Source organism: Mus caroli, chromosome 6 (genome assembly GCF_900094665.2).
Source record: "Mus caroli chromosome 6, CAROLI_EIJ_v1.1, whole genome shotgun sequence".
NCBI lineage: Eukaryota > Metazoa > Chordata > Mammalia > Rodentia > Muridae > Mus > Mus caroli.
This window is the reverse complement of record NC_034575.1, coordinates 29088470-29104215: the sequence shown is the minus strand read 5'-3', so window position 1 is coordinate 29104215 and position 15746 is coordinate 29088470. Positions and strand designations below refer to the sequence as shown.

Below are 15746 nucleotides of genomic sequence, written 5' to 3'. Positions count from 1 at the left end.
ACCTGTCAGTAAAGACGCACACTTTGGTGGTGGGTGATAATGCCTCTTTTATCTTTTGAGACAGGATCTCGTTTAGCAACCAGGTTGACTACAACATCTCGGTCCTTTCCCCTGTATTTTCTTAATGTCAAGTAAAGAGATGTGAGCTGCCACACAGAGCAAGAGCATCGCTTCACAAGACATCAGTCAGCTCTTTGTGTTTGGACCCAGGAGGTTCAAAAGGCAGAGAAAGTCTCTATGCCAAGAGGGATTTCACAGAGGACAAGTGGTGGGCGTCAGGTCACCTGTTATCTTACACAAACCAAATCCCCAGAACTAGACTCAAATTCAAATACTATTCTTTAGAGAAAAAGTACACCAGAATTTCCACATGCCACCAGCTGTGGGGATTGGTTTTGTTAACAAAACTCAAGTGGAAAATATCTGTTCTTTATAAATTTTCCCTGGGATGGGAGTGGAGAAGTGCCACTTTTTAAGAGGGCACCGACTGGAAAATCACCAGAATGGGATTTAGAGAGGTGGGGTTCCTGACTCATTACTTTGCAGATGCAGTTGTCCGTGTTGCATAATCAGGGGGCAACTGGAGCATGGCCCAACAGAAGGAGACTGGAATGAAACAGACCATCACTCAGAGGGGTGTTGGACGAGTGCCAAAATTGCCGCCATAGTTCTCGGGCAACTCGGATTATTTTAGGAAGAGTCTTTTGTTTTTCTACCTAATGCAACTGATTAATTTATTTCGTGCCCCCCTAACATGGAATCATTGCTGTATGAGAATGGACTTTTCCTACTATGGGATTGTTCACTTTTTTTGTTCTCTGCCTTTTCACTTTTCCTCCAGAGTTTAGCCAACTTGTTATACTGGAACCTGCCGCTCAAGAGTCTTACTTTCCAAAATCATTTATGTGTGATCTAGAGATGAAACTTATGAGGGATCATAGCTTAACGGTTATGGATTTTGCATCAAGTCTTGTTGAACCAGACTAAACATGTTCTGACACCGGTAGTGGTAGAAAGGTACTACAAACGGTATTTCGTAGTTCTCTGCAAAACCGGTTGCAATCATTTTAATAGCGGGGATGGGGGTGCTTAAATACACCTGAAACTTAACTTTTAATCTGGGGGGGGGGAACGCTCTTAAATACACCTGACGCCTATCTGCTCCATCAGATTCAAAGCAAGGTGTGTAAGATTCCAGAAGAGTGTCATTCTGAGATTAGAAAAGACACAGACGTCTTCTTATGGGCTCTAAAACGAAACCAAAATTTCTCCCCAGTCTCCTTATCTCTAGTCTGCTGGTTATTTTCAGAGCGTTCAGTCTGGTGCTACAGCAGCGGGCAAACACTCTGCCACGTGGGGCGCAGGCAGAGCAGCTGGAGAATTCCGTGCCGCTAGGACCTAGGGAAAGAAGCATCCTCGCCGACCCCTTCAGAATCGCGGCGTCGACCAATCAAAAGGATCCGTCTCTCAGCCGTGCACCAATCGCAGGCGTTCTTTCTGCAGGCCGTTGGGGCTATTTAAAGGTGCGCGCCGGAGCCAGCGCTGCACATTTGCAGGTCCGGGTTTGTAACGTGCAGCGATCATGGCCAGCCATCTGGAACTCAACAACGGCACCAAGATGCCCACCCTGGGCCTGGGCACCTGGAAGGTAGGCACGCATCAGGGTGCGACCCGCCGCCCGCTGGGTGACCCCGAGCGGCCTGCGCGGAGCGGGGCTCGCGTGGCGGGGCCTGTGAGCGCATCGGGCTGCGGCCCGGCGTGTGGGGCTTCGGGCGAGCAGAGCGCGAGTCCGTGTGGGCGTCCCAGGTGAAGACACACCCACGGGGACCCGGGTGAGAGGGATTGAAGCAGAACCCTAGATTTGTCATCTGGCACCTGTGGCGCCCCAGCCTCACGAGTGAATTGACCTCACTTGGTGCAGATGTTGCCCTCTCGGGAATGAGCCACTTGGGCCTATGGCCCTGAGATAATTAAATTAGCAGGCGAGAGCTTGCCAGGAACCAGCTTGTTTCTCTGTCCTCTAAGTCTCTGAGTGCAGTTCTTAACGGTTGCGGAACTCCTGGAGAATTAATCTGGCTTCCGCATTGCTGGGTGCCACCCACTGATAAGACTTAAGGCGAGATATCCCCAAAACCTCAACACAACACAGCAGAGTTGAGAAGAGGGCCAGATACATCATAGTGAAATACAAAAAGAAAGAACCGATAATTAAAAACCAAAAATTATAACTGATTTGATTATTTGGCAACTAAGGAACCAGTTTTGGTGGTATTGCTGAAGCAGAAAAACCTAGCTCTTAAGCTACTTGCAGGGTAGTTGTATGGTATATTACAGACCGCTGCTGTGACCTGGATCTTTAAGAACCTTGAGTATGGGTGGACCTGGGCAGTAAGCACTTAGACACAGTGAAGGTAAGAGAAAATCAGGCAGGGTTGAATTTAAATGATTTGAAACCAGACAGAGTCTGTTTCTACCCAAACTACAGTTAAAAGGGGTAATGCAAATGGAGAATAAGAAACAGGTCTTAGACTTGCCTTTCTCAGAACGTGTATCTAAGCCAGTAGATTAGCAAGTGCGGCTTTTGTTTCCTTACGGGTCCTTGGTGACTGCAAAGGTATGATTGAGTTACAACTGTGATACCAGGTTGAATTCGGTGTGGTGGAATGATAGGAAAGACGGTTTCCCTGCCATAGCAAACACAGCTACTGGACACAGCACACAGGGGCGCATGTAACTACAGTAATTTGTAATACATCACCCAAATTATGGGTAGGATGATGATACTTTAATTCTGTCCCATTTCTCCAAAAACCAAGCTCATAGCTTTAGAAAATCGTCTCATGGGCCAGCATTTTGAGATCAATTCTGAGATAAATAAGGAGTAAGCATTCATAAGCCAGTGGCTAGAGCGCATGCGACAGCCCCAGAGAGCTGGGTGTTTGTTTAAAATAACATACATTTGTATGTATAGATCGTTTTGGCTTCTTCACAGACATTTTTGTCACTTCCCACTGTGTCTGGCTCTCAGAATGGATCCAAAAGTCAAGTTGAGTTAGGTGGAGGTGAAGAAAATGTCCGCCTGTGTCTGGGGGCCAGGGGAGGTTGGGGTAGAGAGTGTGGAGGGACAAAGGGTAGCAGTGGACATGAGGTCAGTCAAGACTTCCAGATTTCCCTTCCTTGCATATGTGATGACACAGTATAGTATAGTCACTGTGATGGTCACAGAGGGTGTGTGGATGCACTTTCTTGTTCTTGTGGAACCACATCTGTGTCTATGTGGTACCCCACAAATCACAACAGGCCTCTGACAGTCTGTATAATCCACTCTTTGCTTGAGGAGTCCGTTTCTCCTGGGAGGTGAGGATTTCAGGCAGTTGGGAGACACTTTTCCTTGCATTGAGTTTCTTCCTGGCTAACTTGCCTGCCCTCAGGATCCTAAATGCATGCTAAATATACAGTAAGTATTGTATTAAAATAGTGTTTAAGTATTGTATGGTCAGGAGACCTTTAAGGCAGAGCTGACCCGATAGAGACCAGGTCCTTTTACTGATAGTGTATTGACCTGGTTGAAAATCTTCAGAGGACCTGGCCATTGCCTCTTCTACACATAGGCTCGGAGTGTTGCTAGGGATGGAGGGAGGGACAGCTGTGTTCTCGGACGTTTTTCAGTTAATGCCCTCTGTGCCTCGAGACCATGAGTCTTTTGAGGTGGACTTTTTTTTTTTGGCCTAATTGTACCCCAATCAGATTTTGATATCTCATAAACTATCTATGTGCACGTGCCCTATATCCCTTTCACAGGGTCACATGGCATTCTTAAGCTGTGACAGGTTTTCATTGTTTGCCTTTTCAAGTCCGATTTTTGCATCTCTTCTTAGAAGAAAACTGTGCAAGGGTCTTCCTGCCTCTCCCTTAGTTAAAGCCAGCGTCCACTGACAGTCCTCTATCCTGCGGTCTGGGGGAAGTGCGGTGGTCATTGAAGTAGGAGTTTGGTTTCCTGGGTTGCCTGCCGGTGACCAGGCTACACTCTTCCACCTGTCCATCCTTAAGATCAAAGATAATCAAATTTTGCCTCTGCAGAACCAGTCCTGAATCTACATCTCTATGGAGTGGAGACGTCTTAAAATTAGGACAGCTTTATTGCTTGATTACAGTAGAACAAGTTTTATTAGTGTTGCTGCTAAACTAGGGTATGGGCTGTCAGTGTTCTAAGGCTGGGGAAGGGGTCATTCTCGAGGGTTCAGTGTTCATCTCTTGGAATCACTATTTAAATGAGCTGTAAGAGGAACTTACACCATCTAAACAAGTGAGGCCAGTTTCTCTGAATCCAGCAATGGGAAGCGCTCTTTGTGGTGACTCTGGGAAGGACGATCCTGTGTGGGGAAGGAAGCCCATGGAAGGAGTGTTCTTTCTCCTGACCTGCAGTCCAGCCTTTATCTGTCTTTGTCTTCCCATGAAAACATTGCACAGATTTTTTTTTTACCCCCTGTGGATTTTGGTTTGGTGACAATTGTTCCACAACATTGCTTAGTGTAGTCTGCGCCGCTCCAGCTCTAAGGAACAGAAAAACCAGGTTAACCTTAAGCAGAAGGCAAGCAGAGAAGCTGCCGCAGGGGTGGGGCCCCATTGGCCATGGATTCACAATTGGCATTCCATCCAGGGTTATAAATAGGTTACTAGAATTCAGGCATTTGAGACCCCATTCTTTCAAGGTGTTGCAAGCCCTTGTTCTCCCAGGAAATGACTTAGCTATGGGAATCACTATGGAATCAGTGGAGTTCCACAGCCTGGCTTATATCATGTTACCACTTAGGCATGAGTGGCTGTGGCAAATGTTGTGTGGCTTTGCCCAGCCTAGACCTGTGTCCAGCACTCTATCCAAAGCCAAGCACTGCCAAGTCCTAAGTAGGCTTACTGCACGGCAGCAGAAGGGCCTCTAAGAGAAGGGTCAACACAAGTGCCCTGGATCCTGACATAAATCCATTTTGTGCCCTGAGGCAAGGGAACCCCAACTCACCAGGCCCTTCTTGTGTTGTCTTTCTCAGGCAGGAATTTGCTTTTCCCTCACAGCTAATATCAGCCATGGTTGTGTCTGGGTACCCCAGAGAGCCCGTGCTGGGAGAGCCTATTCCTGCATAGGCTGAGATAGTTCCTTGTTACCACAGAAGGAACCTGTGGAGAAGCTACAGGTGCACTCTTGGGTCCTACAGGGGAATGAGAGGGTGCTGAACAGTCTAAAGCAGAGTCCTCCTTGCTGGGTGACCACCACAGCCAACAGGGCTGGAGATGGGCTTGTTCGGGTGTTTTCCTGTCTTATCCCCTGACTGTTTTGTTCGCAAGGCTCCAGACAAAACAGATGTTGGCAGCTGCTGGTGGCCTTGGGGAGTTTTCATTACCATCTGCTTCTGCCCTGGCTCTCCAGAGGAATGTGCTGTGTTCATTCAGCAGTGCCCAGCGCACTGTCTTGTATGGCTCTCCAGTCTTGGCAGGAGCAGCCCAGGTTGGGGAACAACGCTGTGCAGTCTGGGGACTGGGGAAGCCCATGGCCATGCAGGCTCTTCCTCCTCATTAGTGGCCAGGCTTCCCAGGTTCCCTATGGAGCTCCGGTGGTGATCTTCCCAGGATCGTCTTCCCTTTCCATTCACCTCTGTCTGCCGTTACCTCTGAGAGGCCGTCTGTCTGTGTCCACCTCCTGAGTCGGCAGCAGTTGGGCTCTTGGTCTATGATAAATACCATGAACTATTTGAATGAAATGGTGCCCTTTATTACGTAAGATCGCAGCTAGTGGGTTGTTTTTTTTTTTTTAGACAGGGCCTCATTGTATAGCCCAGGCTGCCCTAAGTCTCACAGATTTCATGCCTCTGCCTTCAGAGTGCTAGGATCATACCCAGGCTTCTAGTTATCTGTGCTGCTGGCAAGTGGCTGCCAGGCTCTGCTAAGGTGAAATTATGTGCTGTTCACCTTGTCTCCCTCCACCCCTCCCGCCCCCTCCCTGGGGGCTGACTGGAATGCCGTAACATGAATGCATGTTGCATCATGGCCCAACTGCAGAACAGGAGCCTGGTCCAGGATTTCTGATCCCACTGTTCTCCCTCGGCTTTGTGCAAGCGCCGCCCTGTTTGATTTTGTTCTTACTCTAATGGCTTATATTCCTCCCTTTCCAGTCCCCTCCTGGCCAGGTGACTGAGGCCGTGAAGGTTGCTATTGACTTGGGGTACCGCCACATTGACTGCGCCCAGGTGTACCAGAATGAGAAGGAGGTGGGAGTGGCCCTCCAGGAGAAGCTCAAGGAGCAGGTGGTGAAGCGCCAGGATCTCTTCATCGTCAGCAAGGTATCAATCTGTGAGGATGCCGGGGCCCAGTTCACTCCTGGCCAGGGGGACCCAGCTGCCAGTCAGGTCCACCCTTAACATGATGGCGGTTAGCTCTGTATGGGAGGTGGACATGTGGCTTGTCCACCAATGTAACTCTTTGTCGGACCTATAGGTTAGAGCCCTTTGCTGGTGAGACTGGCTGAGGAGTCACTCACCCTTTGTAAGGAGTGACTTCAGCGACAGAGTTTAGTTCCCTTTACAAACTGGGTTTCACTGCTGGCTGTTAGTTTTAGCTAGAGGCTGTGGGTGCACAAAGGAGCCCAGGTTGGAGGGTGATGCTGGCTCAGCGTGGACCAACTTGGCAGGGAGGCAGACCTAGAGTGTGTTTAGCACCTCCTGATCTGTAGCAATGCCTTGTTTAGTCTCTGTGAGGTGCTCTTGACCTGCCCACCCCCACTTGCCTTGGGGAGGTTGGGACCCGTGGTCTGAGCTGGAAACTCTCCAGCCACTCTGAGCACCGTGGTTATGGGGAGATGAGAGCATGCCTTCCACCTTGGAGCCGTGTGGCTTCCGGCCGGGAAGAGGCGTTTGCGTGGCAGGGATAACATGTGCCTTTGCTGCCTCCAGCTGTGGTGCACATTCCATGACAAGAGCATGGTGAAAGGAGCCTTCCAGAAGACACTGAGTGACCTGCAGCTGGACTACCTGGATCTCTACCTTATTCACTGGCCAACGGGTTTCAAGGTGAGGGGCATGGCGGGACTGGGTCTGTGGGGCCCAGGGACAGTCGTCATCTTTCTTATTGGCGCATTATAGGTGCTTGATTCAGCTCCTCTCTGCTGCCTGGGGTGTGGGCCTTGGACCAGCATCAGTAGCATCACCCAGAATGTATTAGAAACCAACCTTAGGCCTCTCCTGCACTGTCTGATCCACTGGTGGTTCAGATGGAGCCTTTGGAGTTTGGGGGGCACCACTCAGTGCCTCTAGAATGTAAAGCTGACAATCAAGATAGCCGACATGGCTACTACAGTTGACCCTCTTGTGCATGGCTGTAGATGCAGCCAGCCCCGCTGCGTTTCCTTCCCAGGCGTATGCATGCATGCATGAGTCTGTACCTCCATTGCATGCCATTCTCACCTGTGTGAATACATGCTCACAGCCTGGTTCTATGAGCTGCAGAATGTAGAATCATTACATTTTTCTTCTAGCCCATGGCTTGTATTTCAGCATGGTGACCCAGATTGAAAGGCCGACGGTTTTATCCTACAGCTCTGTTTTAGCTCACTGTGGTCTCTTGGGGCCCGAGGAACTTGATTTTCACACTTTGTTTTTTATGACAAGAGATAGGCAGAGTGATAGGTTTTTAGGCCTGAGAGCTGCGGAGACCTGGGTGCCTGAGTTTCCCTACCCTGCCCACACAGCCCTTCTCCGAGGCACGGTTGGTCTCAGAGACTTGGATGTGACTGAATCTCCGTCTGATGCCCTCACAGCTCCAATCATGACAAGGATTCCCATCGGGGTCTCTTTCTGGTGTCCTTTTCATCTTGGCTACCACATATGCCTCTTCCCACCCTCCACAGAGTCTGTAGTGCTGTGAGATCAGTAGTCTGTGAAGAAATGTCACTGATGATTTTGCATGTGTGTGCTTGTTGTTACTGACAGCCTGGGCCCGACTATTTCCCACTGGATGCCTCAGGGAGTGTGATACCTAGTGACACCGATTTTGTGGACACTTGGACGGTAAGATGACCTTGGCTGAGACCCATTTTTATTGCTGGTACCCTGTTATTGTGTGTGAGCCAGGTGTGAGTGATCTGCTCTGCCCTGTCTTCCTGTGCGTTAATCATTCCGTCTCTATGTCTGTCTGTTAAGTCTCACGAACGCCAGGGCAGTTTTCATGGCTGTCCTCTTGTCTTCTGGCCGTGGATGGGAGGGCACATCTGTTAAATTTCTGGACACAAACATGCTTCTGATCCTTCTCCTTTTGAGGTTCACTTCAGTACCTAGATAGAGCTCTCTTTTCTTTTTAGGCTATGGAACAACTAGTGGATGAAGGTTTGGTGAAAGCAATCGGTGTCTCCAACTTCAACCCTCTTCAGATTGAGAGGATCTTGAACAAACCTGACTTAAAATATAAGCCTGCAGTGAACCAGGTAAGCGTCTGCCCGGGAGGATGCTGGCATGCTGCTCTACCAGCTAGTCCTGGCTCTTACCTGTGGACCACATCACCCAGGGAGTGGCCGGGACTTATCATGAGGGGCACATCTGAGAGTAGAAGCTTTGCAGGGATAGGACTTGAGGCCAGTCAGCAAAGACGTGGCTTATGACATGAGCCGTGGGTAGCTAGTGAGAGCTGCAGGCTTTTATCTATTGATAAATGGCCAAGGCCAGAGAACGCCTTGCAGGCTTATGACCGTAGAGCACTGGCAACAAAATTATTACTGTTCTTAATGTGAAGGCCATCAACTGGGAAATGTTGGGGGGAGTTGTTACAGCTTATCTGGAAGGCAGACATATCTGTGTGGGAGAAAAGGGACATTGACCAAGTCACATGAGCTTGTGCCCACTGCCACGGTCAACCCTCCTGCTTGTGTTGCAGATCGAGTGCCACCCGTACCTAACTCAGGAGAAGCTGATTGAGTACTGCCACAGCAAAGGCATCGTGGTGACAGCATACAGTCCCCTTGGTTCTCCTGACAGGCCCTGGTGAGCTTCTGTGGGCTCATGGTCGGAGGTTAGAAATCACCAAAGGGAGTATGATTGATTGGCACAGAGAACGCTTCTGTGCTGCGCGCAGGCCTTCTCCGGGGCCGCTGGGCTTCCTGGGAGGTTGATGTTCCTAGGAACAAGATAGACATTCTTCTGCAGTGGGTTAGCAGGTGGACCATGTCCCCGCTTCGGAGCCTGGCCACCCACCCAGGATCAGTGGGAGGAACAGGCCTAGGGTGGCCAGCTGCCTTGAGTGGCAGTGCTGAAGACTTGATTTCACCATCTCTTTGCTCCAGGGCCAAGCCTGAAGACCCGTCTCTCCTGGAGGATCCCAGGATCAAAGCAATTGCAGCCAAGTACAATAAAACTACAGCCCAGGTATGGGTGCTTCTAGGTCCTTGTGACTGTTGCCTGAACTCTACCCTCCTGGTGGTTCCTGTTAGTCAGGTGTGCAGGGAGCTGAGCCTGTGAAGCCCTCTCTGGAAGTGTGGTTTGGAGCCCTAGAATGCAATATCAAGGGCACATATCTAGAAATTTAGGAAATTAGTTGACCTGTGGTCTTGGCATAAAAGTGCCTGTCCCCATTGCCTCAATATGCAGCACAGACCTCGACCCAGCATTTACTGGTGTTCTTGGAAGCTCATCCCTGTACAAATAGAAGAGCTCTTACTATCTGCAGTATGAGAGATGTTCTCTTTCTCCCATGGGTAGAGTGAGTCCCAGGCAGTGACTTCCTGTGGCCTTGTGATACGCTTGGAGCCACCGATAGAGCAGGCCTCTAGAGTCCGATTTGGACCAGCTTGTGGCTGTCACTAGGCATCTCAGAACCTCTTTACCTGTGCAGTTATAGACTGAGATGATACCACAGTACATGTGCACACGCCACACCTCTCGTCCACAGGTGCTGATCCGGTTCCCCATTCAGAGGAACTTGATAGTGATCCCCAAGTCTGTGACACCTGTGCGCATTGCTGAGAACTTTAAGGTAAGATCCCAGCTGCAGGCCTGGCTTTCCTCCATGGCAGGTGGGTCGGGGTGGGGGTGGGGTTCTCAGGCTCCCCTTTCCCTCCCAGCTGTGTGGTCTGAGCAAGTCACTTGACTGCACTCAGAATCATGCCTGTGTTGAGGGCTGTCGTGAGACACTGAGGCTCACGGTACACACGCAGCACTTCATAGCGCCTGGTTACTTACTCATGCTCAGGAAACATTGCTGTGCTGCTGGTGGGCCATGGACATCCCGGACAGACACCAAGCCACTGGCTCCGTGAAGTGCCTAAGCAGTCATGAACAGGGGTGGGAATGCCTGGACACCCGGGCTGTAGGCATTAAGAATGCCCACCTCCACCACCGCCACTGCAGCTCAGGCTAGCTGGTAAGAGAGAGAAGAGCTGTTCCACAATGGCCTTGGTATCCCATGAGCCTCTGTCCTGTCCAAGCAAAGGGACGCTCTGCTGATTCACAATCAGCCCCACATTAGTCCACAGAGGGCAAGAGAGTGGTTCTGATGACATAGTAAACTGCTAACCCTACCTCACCCTAGTGGCCATGACTGACTTACTGTGTAAAGATGTGAGAAGCGAGACCTGTCCTGCTAGAAGTGGGGTAACACCTCACCGCATAGCTCATTTCTAAAGTATTAGGAAAGAAAGTGTAGCCAGGCAGTGGTGGCGCACACCTTTAATCCTAGCACTTGGGAATCAGAGGTAGGTGATCTGTAAGTCTGAGGCCAGCCTGGTCTGCAGAGCAAGCTCCAGGACAGCCAGGGCTATACGGAGAAACTGAGTCTTGAAAAAAAGCTGGAAAAAAGTAAAAGAAAAAATATGTAGGTGACAAATCTCAAAACACTAACCTAGTGGTTTGTTTGTTTGTTTCTGGTTTTCATCTTACTGTGCATTCTTTGCTTGTTTTCCATGGCTCTGATCACAAGAGAATGTAGCGGACTCTAGGCCGGCACATTCTGTGATCAGAATGTGCCAAGTGGAGTGGGCTGTCTGGGTAGAGCTCCATTTCCAGTGCTGCCGAAGGCCATCTGGCCTAACTGTCTGCATGACCACCATGTGCCCTGACTTCTTCCCTGTATTCTGTTGTGGGGTATCCACCAGAGAAGACTAGTCACACATGAGTTTAAGCAAAGAGAAAATCTTTACTAGCCAGCCTGTGACGACACTGGGTATTTGGGATCCCAGTGTAGCACCAAGCCTTTCTCAGGGTAGCTGTTAAGCACAAAACCACATCTTGGCTGACTCGCCCAGTTAACAAGAACAGTTAGCCAGAGGTAGACGAGTTACAGAAGCCAAAAGGCCAGGTTGGCACATTAAGAGACTTTTCCAGAACTATAGACTTTGATGTGAATTAAAAATTAAGAAAGAAAGAAAGAAAGAAAGAAAGAAAGAAAGAACAGAAGGAAGGAATTGGAAAGGAAAGGACATAGCCTGAACCATGGGTTGGGGGTTGGGGGGAGGAGAAAGAGGGGAACCAAGTATACCAGCCAGGAGGCCAAAGGTGCAAAAGGAGCAAGGCGGGGGGAGTGGGGGGTAACGAAAATGTCTGGGTTGCTTAGGGAAGAGCCTCTAGGGGAAGGTCAGGAAAGCACTGGGCTGCAAAGGTCAGGGTAGAAGGCGGGGTGTGCCTGCCATACCCTCTAATTGGTAGGCACTGAAGGAAGGGGGTTGAGTGAACTTGGAGGCCACGTCGCTTTGATGTTTGGGTTGGTGATGGTGTGTGCCTGCCGAGTTTATGACCTGTCCTCTATCATGGAGTCAGTGTGCTGAGGTCTAGGGCCTATTACATATTCCTGTGTCCATTCTCTTGCCTTCTCGGAAGTGATGCTGCCCTCCTTGCTCTGTACATCAAAACCTGACATAGTCTCTTAGGCCGTCTCACACAGGGATCCACGAGGCGTTATCCCTCAGTCCCCAGCTGGGGTGCATTGCTGGTGCCTCTGCACAGCCAGGGGCTTTGCTTCTGTCCCAGGCTAATGGGTGTTCCAGCTGCTGAGACGTCTCATTCCTGTGCTTCATGGTGAATGGAGCAGGCAGGCACCCAGTAACATTTCCCCTGGTGCTCATCACAGTAGAACTCCTCAGGAGCCTGACAGGAATGACTGAACAGTGCCCTCTGCTTGGAAATCCTGGAAGGGAGAAGCCATTTTGGATATGGCCACAAGTCTGCACCTCTGGAGAGTAATTAACAATCTTCTTGAAGTCCCGTGTTCTCTCTGCCCTCTGCACTCCAGGCAGTGGGAACCATCTGGAACGTCATGGCGTTGTCTCTGTTTCCTTGCAGAGGTTATTGACTTTTTTTTCCTTCCATGTTTGTATGTAAGGTCTTTGACTTTGAGCTGAGCAGCGAGGACATGGCCACTCTACTCAGCTACAACAGGAACTGGAGGGTGTGCGCCTTGATGAGGTGAGTTCCACTGTCGGACTTACTCCACGTCACCAAGCACTTAGAGTAACAGGCATCTCTCGGGCCCCAGAAGCCTGGTCCTCACCTTGCAGCCCAACCTGCTTTCCCACAGACCGTGTCTCCTAATCCATACAGAGCAGGAAGCACTGCACAGAGCCAGGGGAGGGTAGCTGTCAGGAGACCTGTCTGGGAGCACAGTTGGCCCAACTTTGACATTTCAGTTGCCTTTCTGAGATAAGATGCTCCCAGGGGCTCATCTGGTACCCACCTTCCCAGAAGAGTTCGCATGTGATGTAATTGGCTTAATGACCCTAATAAGGAATTTGGAAGGAAGACCCTGGTGCTGGGCTCAGGGTAGTCCCAACTCTGACACATGACACCCCATGACTGTAATGCCACTCAGGCACCAAGGGCCCTTTCAGCTTTTCCTCTACTGGTTTCTTGCTTTCCCTCTGAAATGGGGTTTGGACTCCAAGTCCCTGGGGATTTTTGCTCTAAGAAGCAGCCTGTGTCCCCGATGCCTGCTTTGTCTTTCTAGCTTGATTCTCAAGTGTGGCACTTGTCATCTGCATGGCTCAGTGTTGACTCAGTGGCAGCTGCGATGAGTGCCTTATGCAGTAACGTTGTTTGTGATTCAGGCTGTTTGCGTGTTGCTATCACAGGGCCCTCGGGTTCTAAGTAAGCTGTAAACAGCCAGCCCAGGAGTCTGAAAGGGGACCATTTCTAATATACTAGGACACTTAACCTTTTGACATGAAAATCTTTTTTTTATTTTGATCTAATGGTCAGGAGAAGTGAATCCCCTGCCTATGGGGTCCATTTGGTTCCTAGAGCTGTAGTAGTCACTCAGCCCGGCATTTTCCTGGGACTGCTGATGTTGACATCACAGCTTTTTGGGGAGAGAGTCAAATACCCTCAGAACTGCATTAGGGGATGGGAAGAAATGAGCAGTGCACATTTGCTTGGATTCTGGGAGAGAAGGGCTACTTCAGACATGGGAAGCATGCATCTTCTGAGGAGAGACACAATCTTTCTTAATTTGATTAAGAAAGAAACGACCTTTTTTTATATTTGATTTACCTTCCTGCTCTCCTCCAGAGAGCGGGAGCGAGCTGGGACTTCATGGTATCTATTGTCTCTGATTTGTATTGCAGAATTTACTGGCTTTTTAGTTTTGTGTGTTTTTTTTTTTTTTTTTTTTTTTTTTTTTTAATGTATACACATACATGCACACGTTCAGGCTTTGACACCTTGCCTGTCTAGTTTTTCTGGTGTCCTTGCCATTTTGTTCCATTACAAGGCACTGGCCCTACCAAATAGACTCTGAGCCTTGGCTTTATTTCATGTCAGCCCTTCCCCCACCCCCCACCCCCCCACCCCCGCTGGTAAACCCCAGCTGCTGTTAGGCTCTCATTTCGCTCCAGATGTCACAGAGGTGCCCTCCTCTGTCCTGGGAGAGCCTGGCTGCTTGACTCGCCCTTCAGGATTCAGCCTGGTACATTTTGTAAACCCTTCGATTACTTCCTTATCTCTGTTCGGGTGTTTGAGCAGATAAAACGAACTGGGTGTGGTGCCCCGTGTTTGTAATCCCAGCCCTTGGGAGTTGGAGGCAGAGAGATCTGAACTTCAAGGTCATCCTCTGCTAACCAGTGTGTTTGAGGCCAGCCTGGCCACGCCAGGCCGTCTTAAAGGACAACAGAAAGATGACAGGATACTGTATGATCCTGCCAGCCTGTCAGAGTTCCCAGGAGGCAGGGATCAGGACTTGCTGCCCAGTGTGTTCCGGGGTAGTGCAGAGAGCAGCCTGTCACGTGCATGCTGGTTCATGACATCACAAGACAAGAGGAGCCCAGAGGCTGAGCAGCTGTCTCAGTGTGATCAGAAGGCTCTAAGACTGGCTCAGTTCACAATGAGACATACGTTTCTGTGTGTTGATGACTTGTTACAGTCAAAACCTTTTCCTTGAGAGCTGACAAGATGGTTTGGAGTGCTCAGACATTTGGCATCAGTCCTGAGGATGAACAGAGTTCTATCCCCGGGACCCACATGGTAGAAGAGAACTCACAAGTTGTCCTTTGACCCCAACATGTGCGCACGAACAAACACACACACACACACACACACACACAGAGTAAATAAATAAGTGAACCCAATTAATATTTGGAAGTCTTTAACTTGTAAATCACATGTGCTCTTCTGACAGCTGTGCCAAACACAAGGATTACCCCTTCCATGACGAAGTCTGAAGCTGTGGCGGGCGGATCCCTGCTCCTCCTCAAGTGGCTTGCACCTCTTCTTTCTGCCTCATCTGCCCTTGCAAGTGTCCTGTGTCTCTGCACTAGGTGGCACCTTGCAAACCAGATGGTGAGAATTAGTTAGTTTGACGTAGAATCTGGAGGGCAGTACCAGTAGCCAAGGTGTTTCTTCTAGCCTTCTTTGGTCTTTCCTCTTACCCACCTGGAGGACTTTAACACAAGTACCCTTTCCAACCAAAGAGAAGCAAGCTTTAGAGCCTAAGCCATGCCACTAACACTTAAATTTGAGTGCTTAGAACTGTAATCCTTTGGGTCAGACTTCTCCTTGCCTCAAATAAAAACTGCTTTTGTGAATTTGGTGGTGGTCCATTTTGTTCTCGTTCTGTGAAACAGTAGCCCCGCTTCTGCTGCACACCCAGCCTGCCCTCCCTGAGTGCTAAGCACAGACTAATGCTGTGGACAAACTGAGGGCCCTTACTTATCCTAGCCTTGCATGGCATAGTGTTAGGGTGAGCTTAAATGGAGGGTGTCTGGGCCTTGTGTCTGGAGACTGAGAGGTCTTAGGTGGGGTATACCCAAGAATTTTAAGGGTCTACACGTGTTCTGAGTGATTGTCACTGTGTCTAGGACTTTTTGCTAGGGCATAAAGCCCCTGGATGTCACACTTTACATGGGTGGTCCTCCCTGTGAAGGCCTGAGTACCTGAGGGCAACAGACTTTTGTGAAGCCCATCACCTAGAAGAAAGGCATAAAAAGCTGACGTCAGCTGGGTATAGTGAACACTCTGAAGTGACAGAAATAGATTTCGGGGCCTGATGTTCTTGCTGGTCTCTGGTAGCATTTCCTAATCCAGGGTTCAGATGACAGAAGGCAGAAGAGATAGGATGCACAATGTGACTCGAGGCTTCAGAAAGCCAGTAGCTCTGTTCCTGGCTGAGTTTGTTGGTTATAGGCGCATCTGATCATGTCTATCACATCTGATCATGTCTAATGATTGCTTTACACGTCACTGATATTTATGCCACTCCTGAAGGGAGCTGGGTGGCAGCGGTTGCTAGGC

General features: G+C 49.6%; 1 protein-coding gene across 1 annotated transcript; it reads left to right on the top strand.

Moving 5' to 3' along the window:
* The first annotated feature begins 1493 nt into the window (after positions 1-1493).
* On the top strand, positions 1494-15040 carry Akr1b1 (aldo-keto reductase family 1 member B). Its single transcript, XM_021164491.2, has 10 exons — positions 1494-1648; positions 6165-6332; positions 6942-7058; positions 7977-8054; positions 8345-8467; positions 8914-9020; positions 9320-9401; positions 9925-10008; positions 12349-12431; positions 14635-15040. Exons 1-10 carry the CDS (start codon positions 1583-1585, stop codon positions 14675-14677), a joined length of 951 nt encoding a protein of 316 aa, XP_021020150.1. The 5' UTR covers positions 1494-1582; the 3' UTR covers positions 14678-15040.
* Positions 15041-15746: the final 706 nt, after the last annotated feature.

Coding starts and splice junctions, on each gene's coding strand:
- Akr1b1 (XM_021164491.2), top strand. CDS start 1,583: ATGGCCAGCCATCTGGAACTCAACAACGGCACCAAGATGCCCACCCTG. Junction 9,402..9,924: donor ACAATAAAACTACAGCCCAG/GTATGGGTGCTT, acceptor TCTCGTCCACAG/GTGCTGATCCGGTTCCCCAT. Junction 10,009..12,348: donor GCATTGCTGAGAACTTTAAG/GTAAGATCCCAG, acceptor TTTGTATGTAAG/GTCTTTGACTTTGAGCTGAG.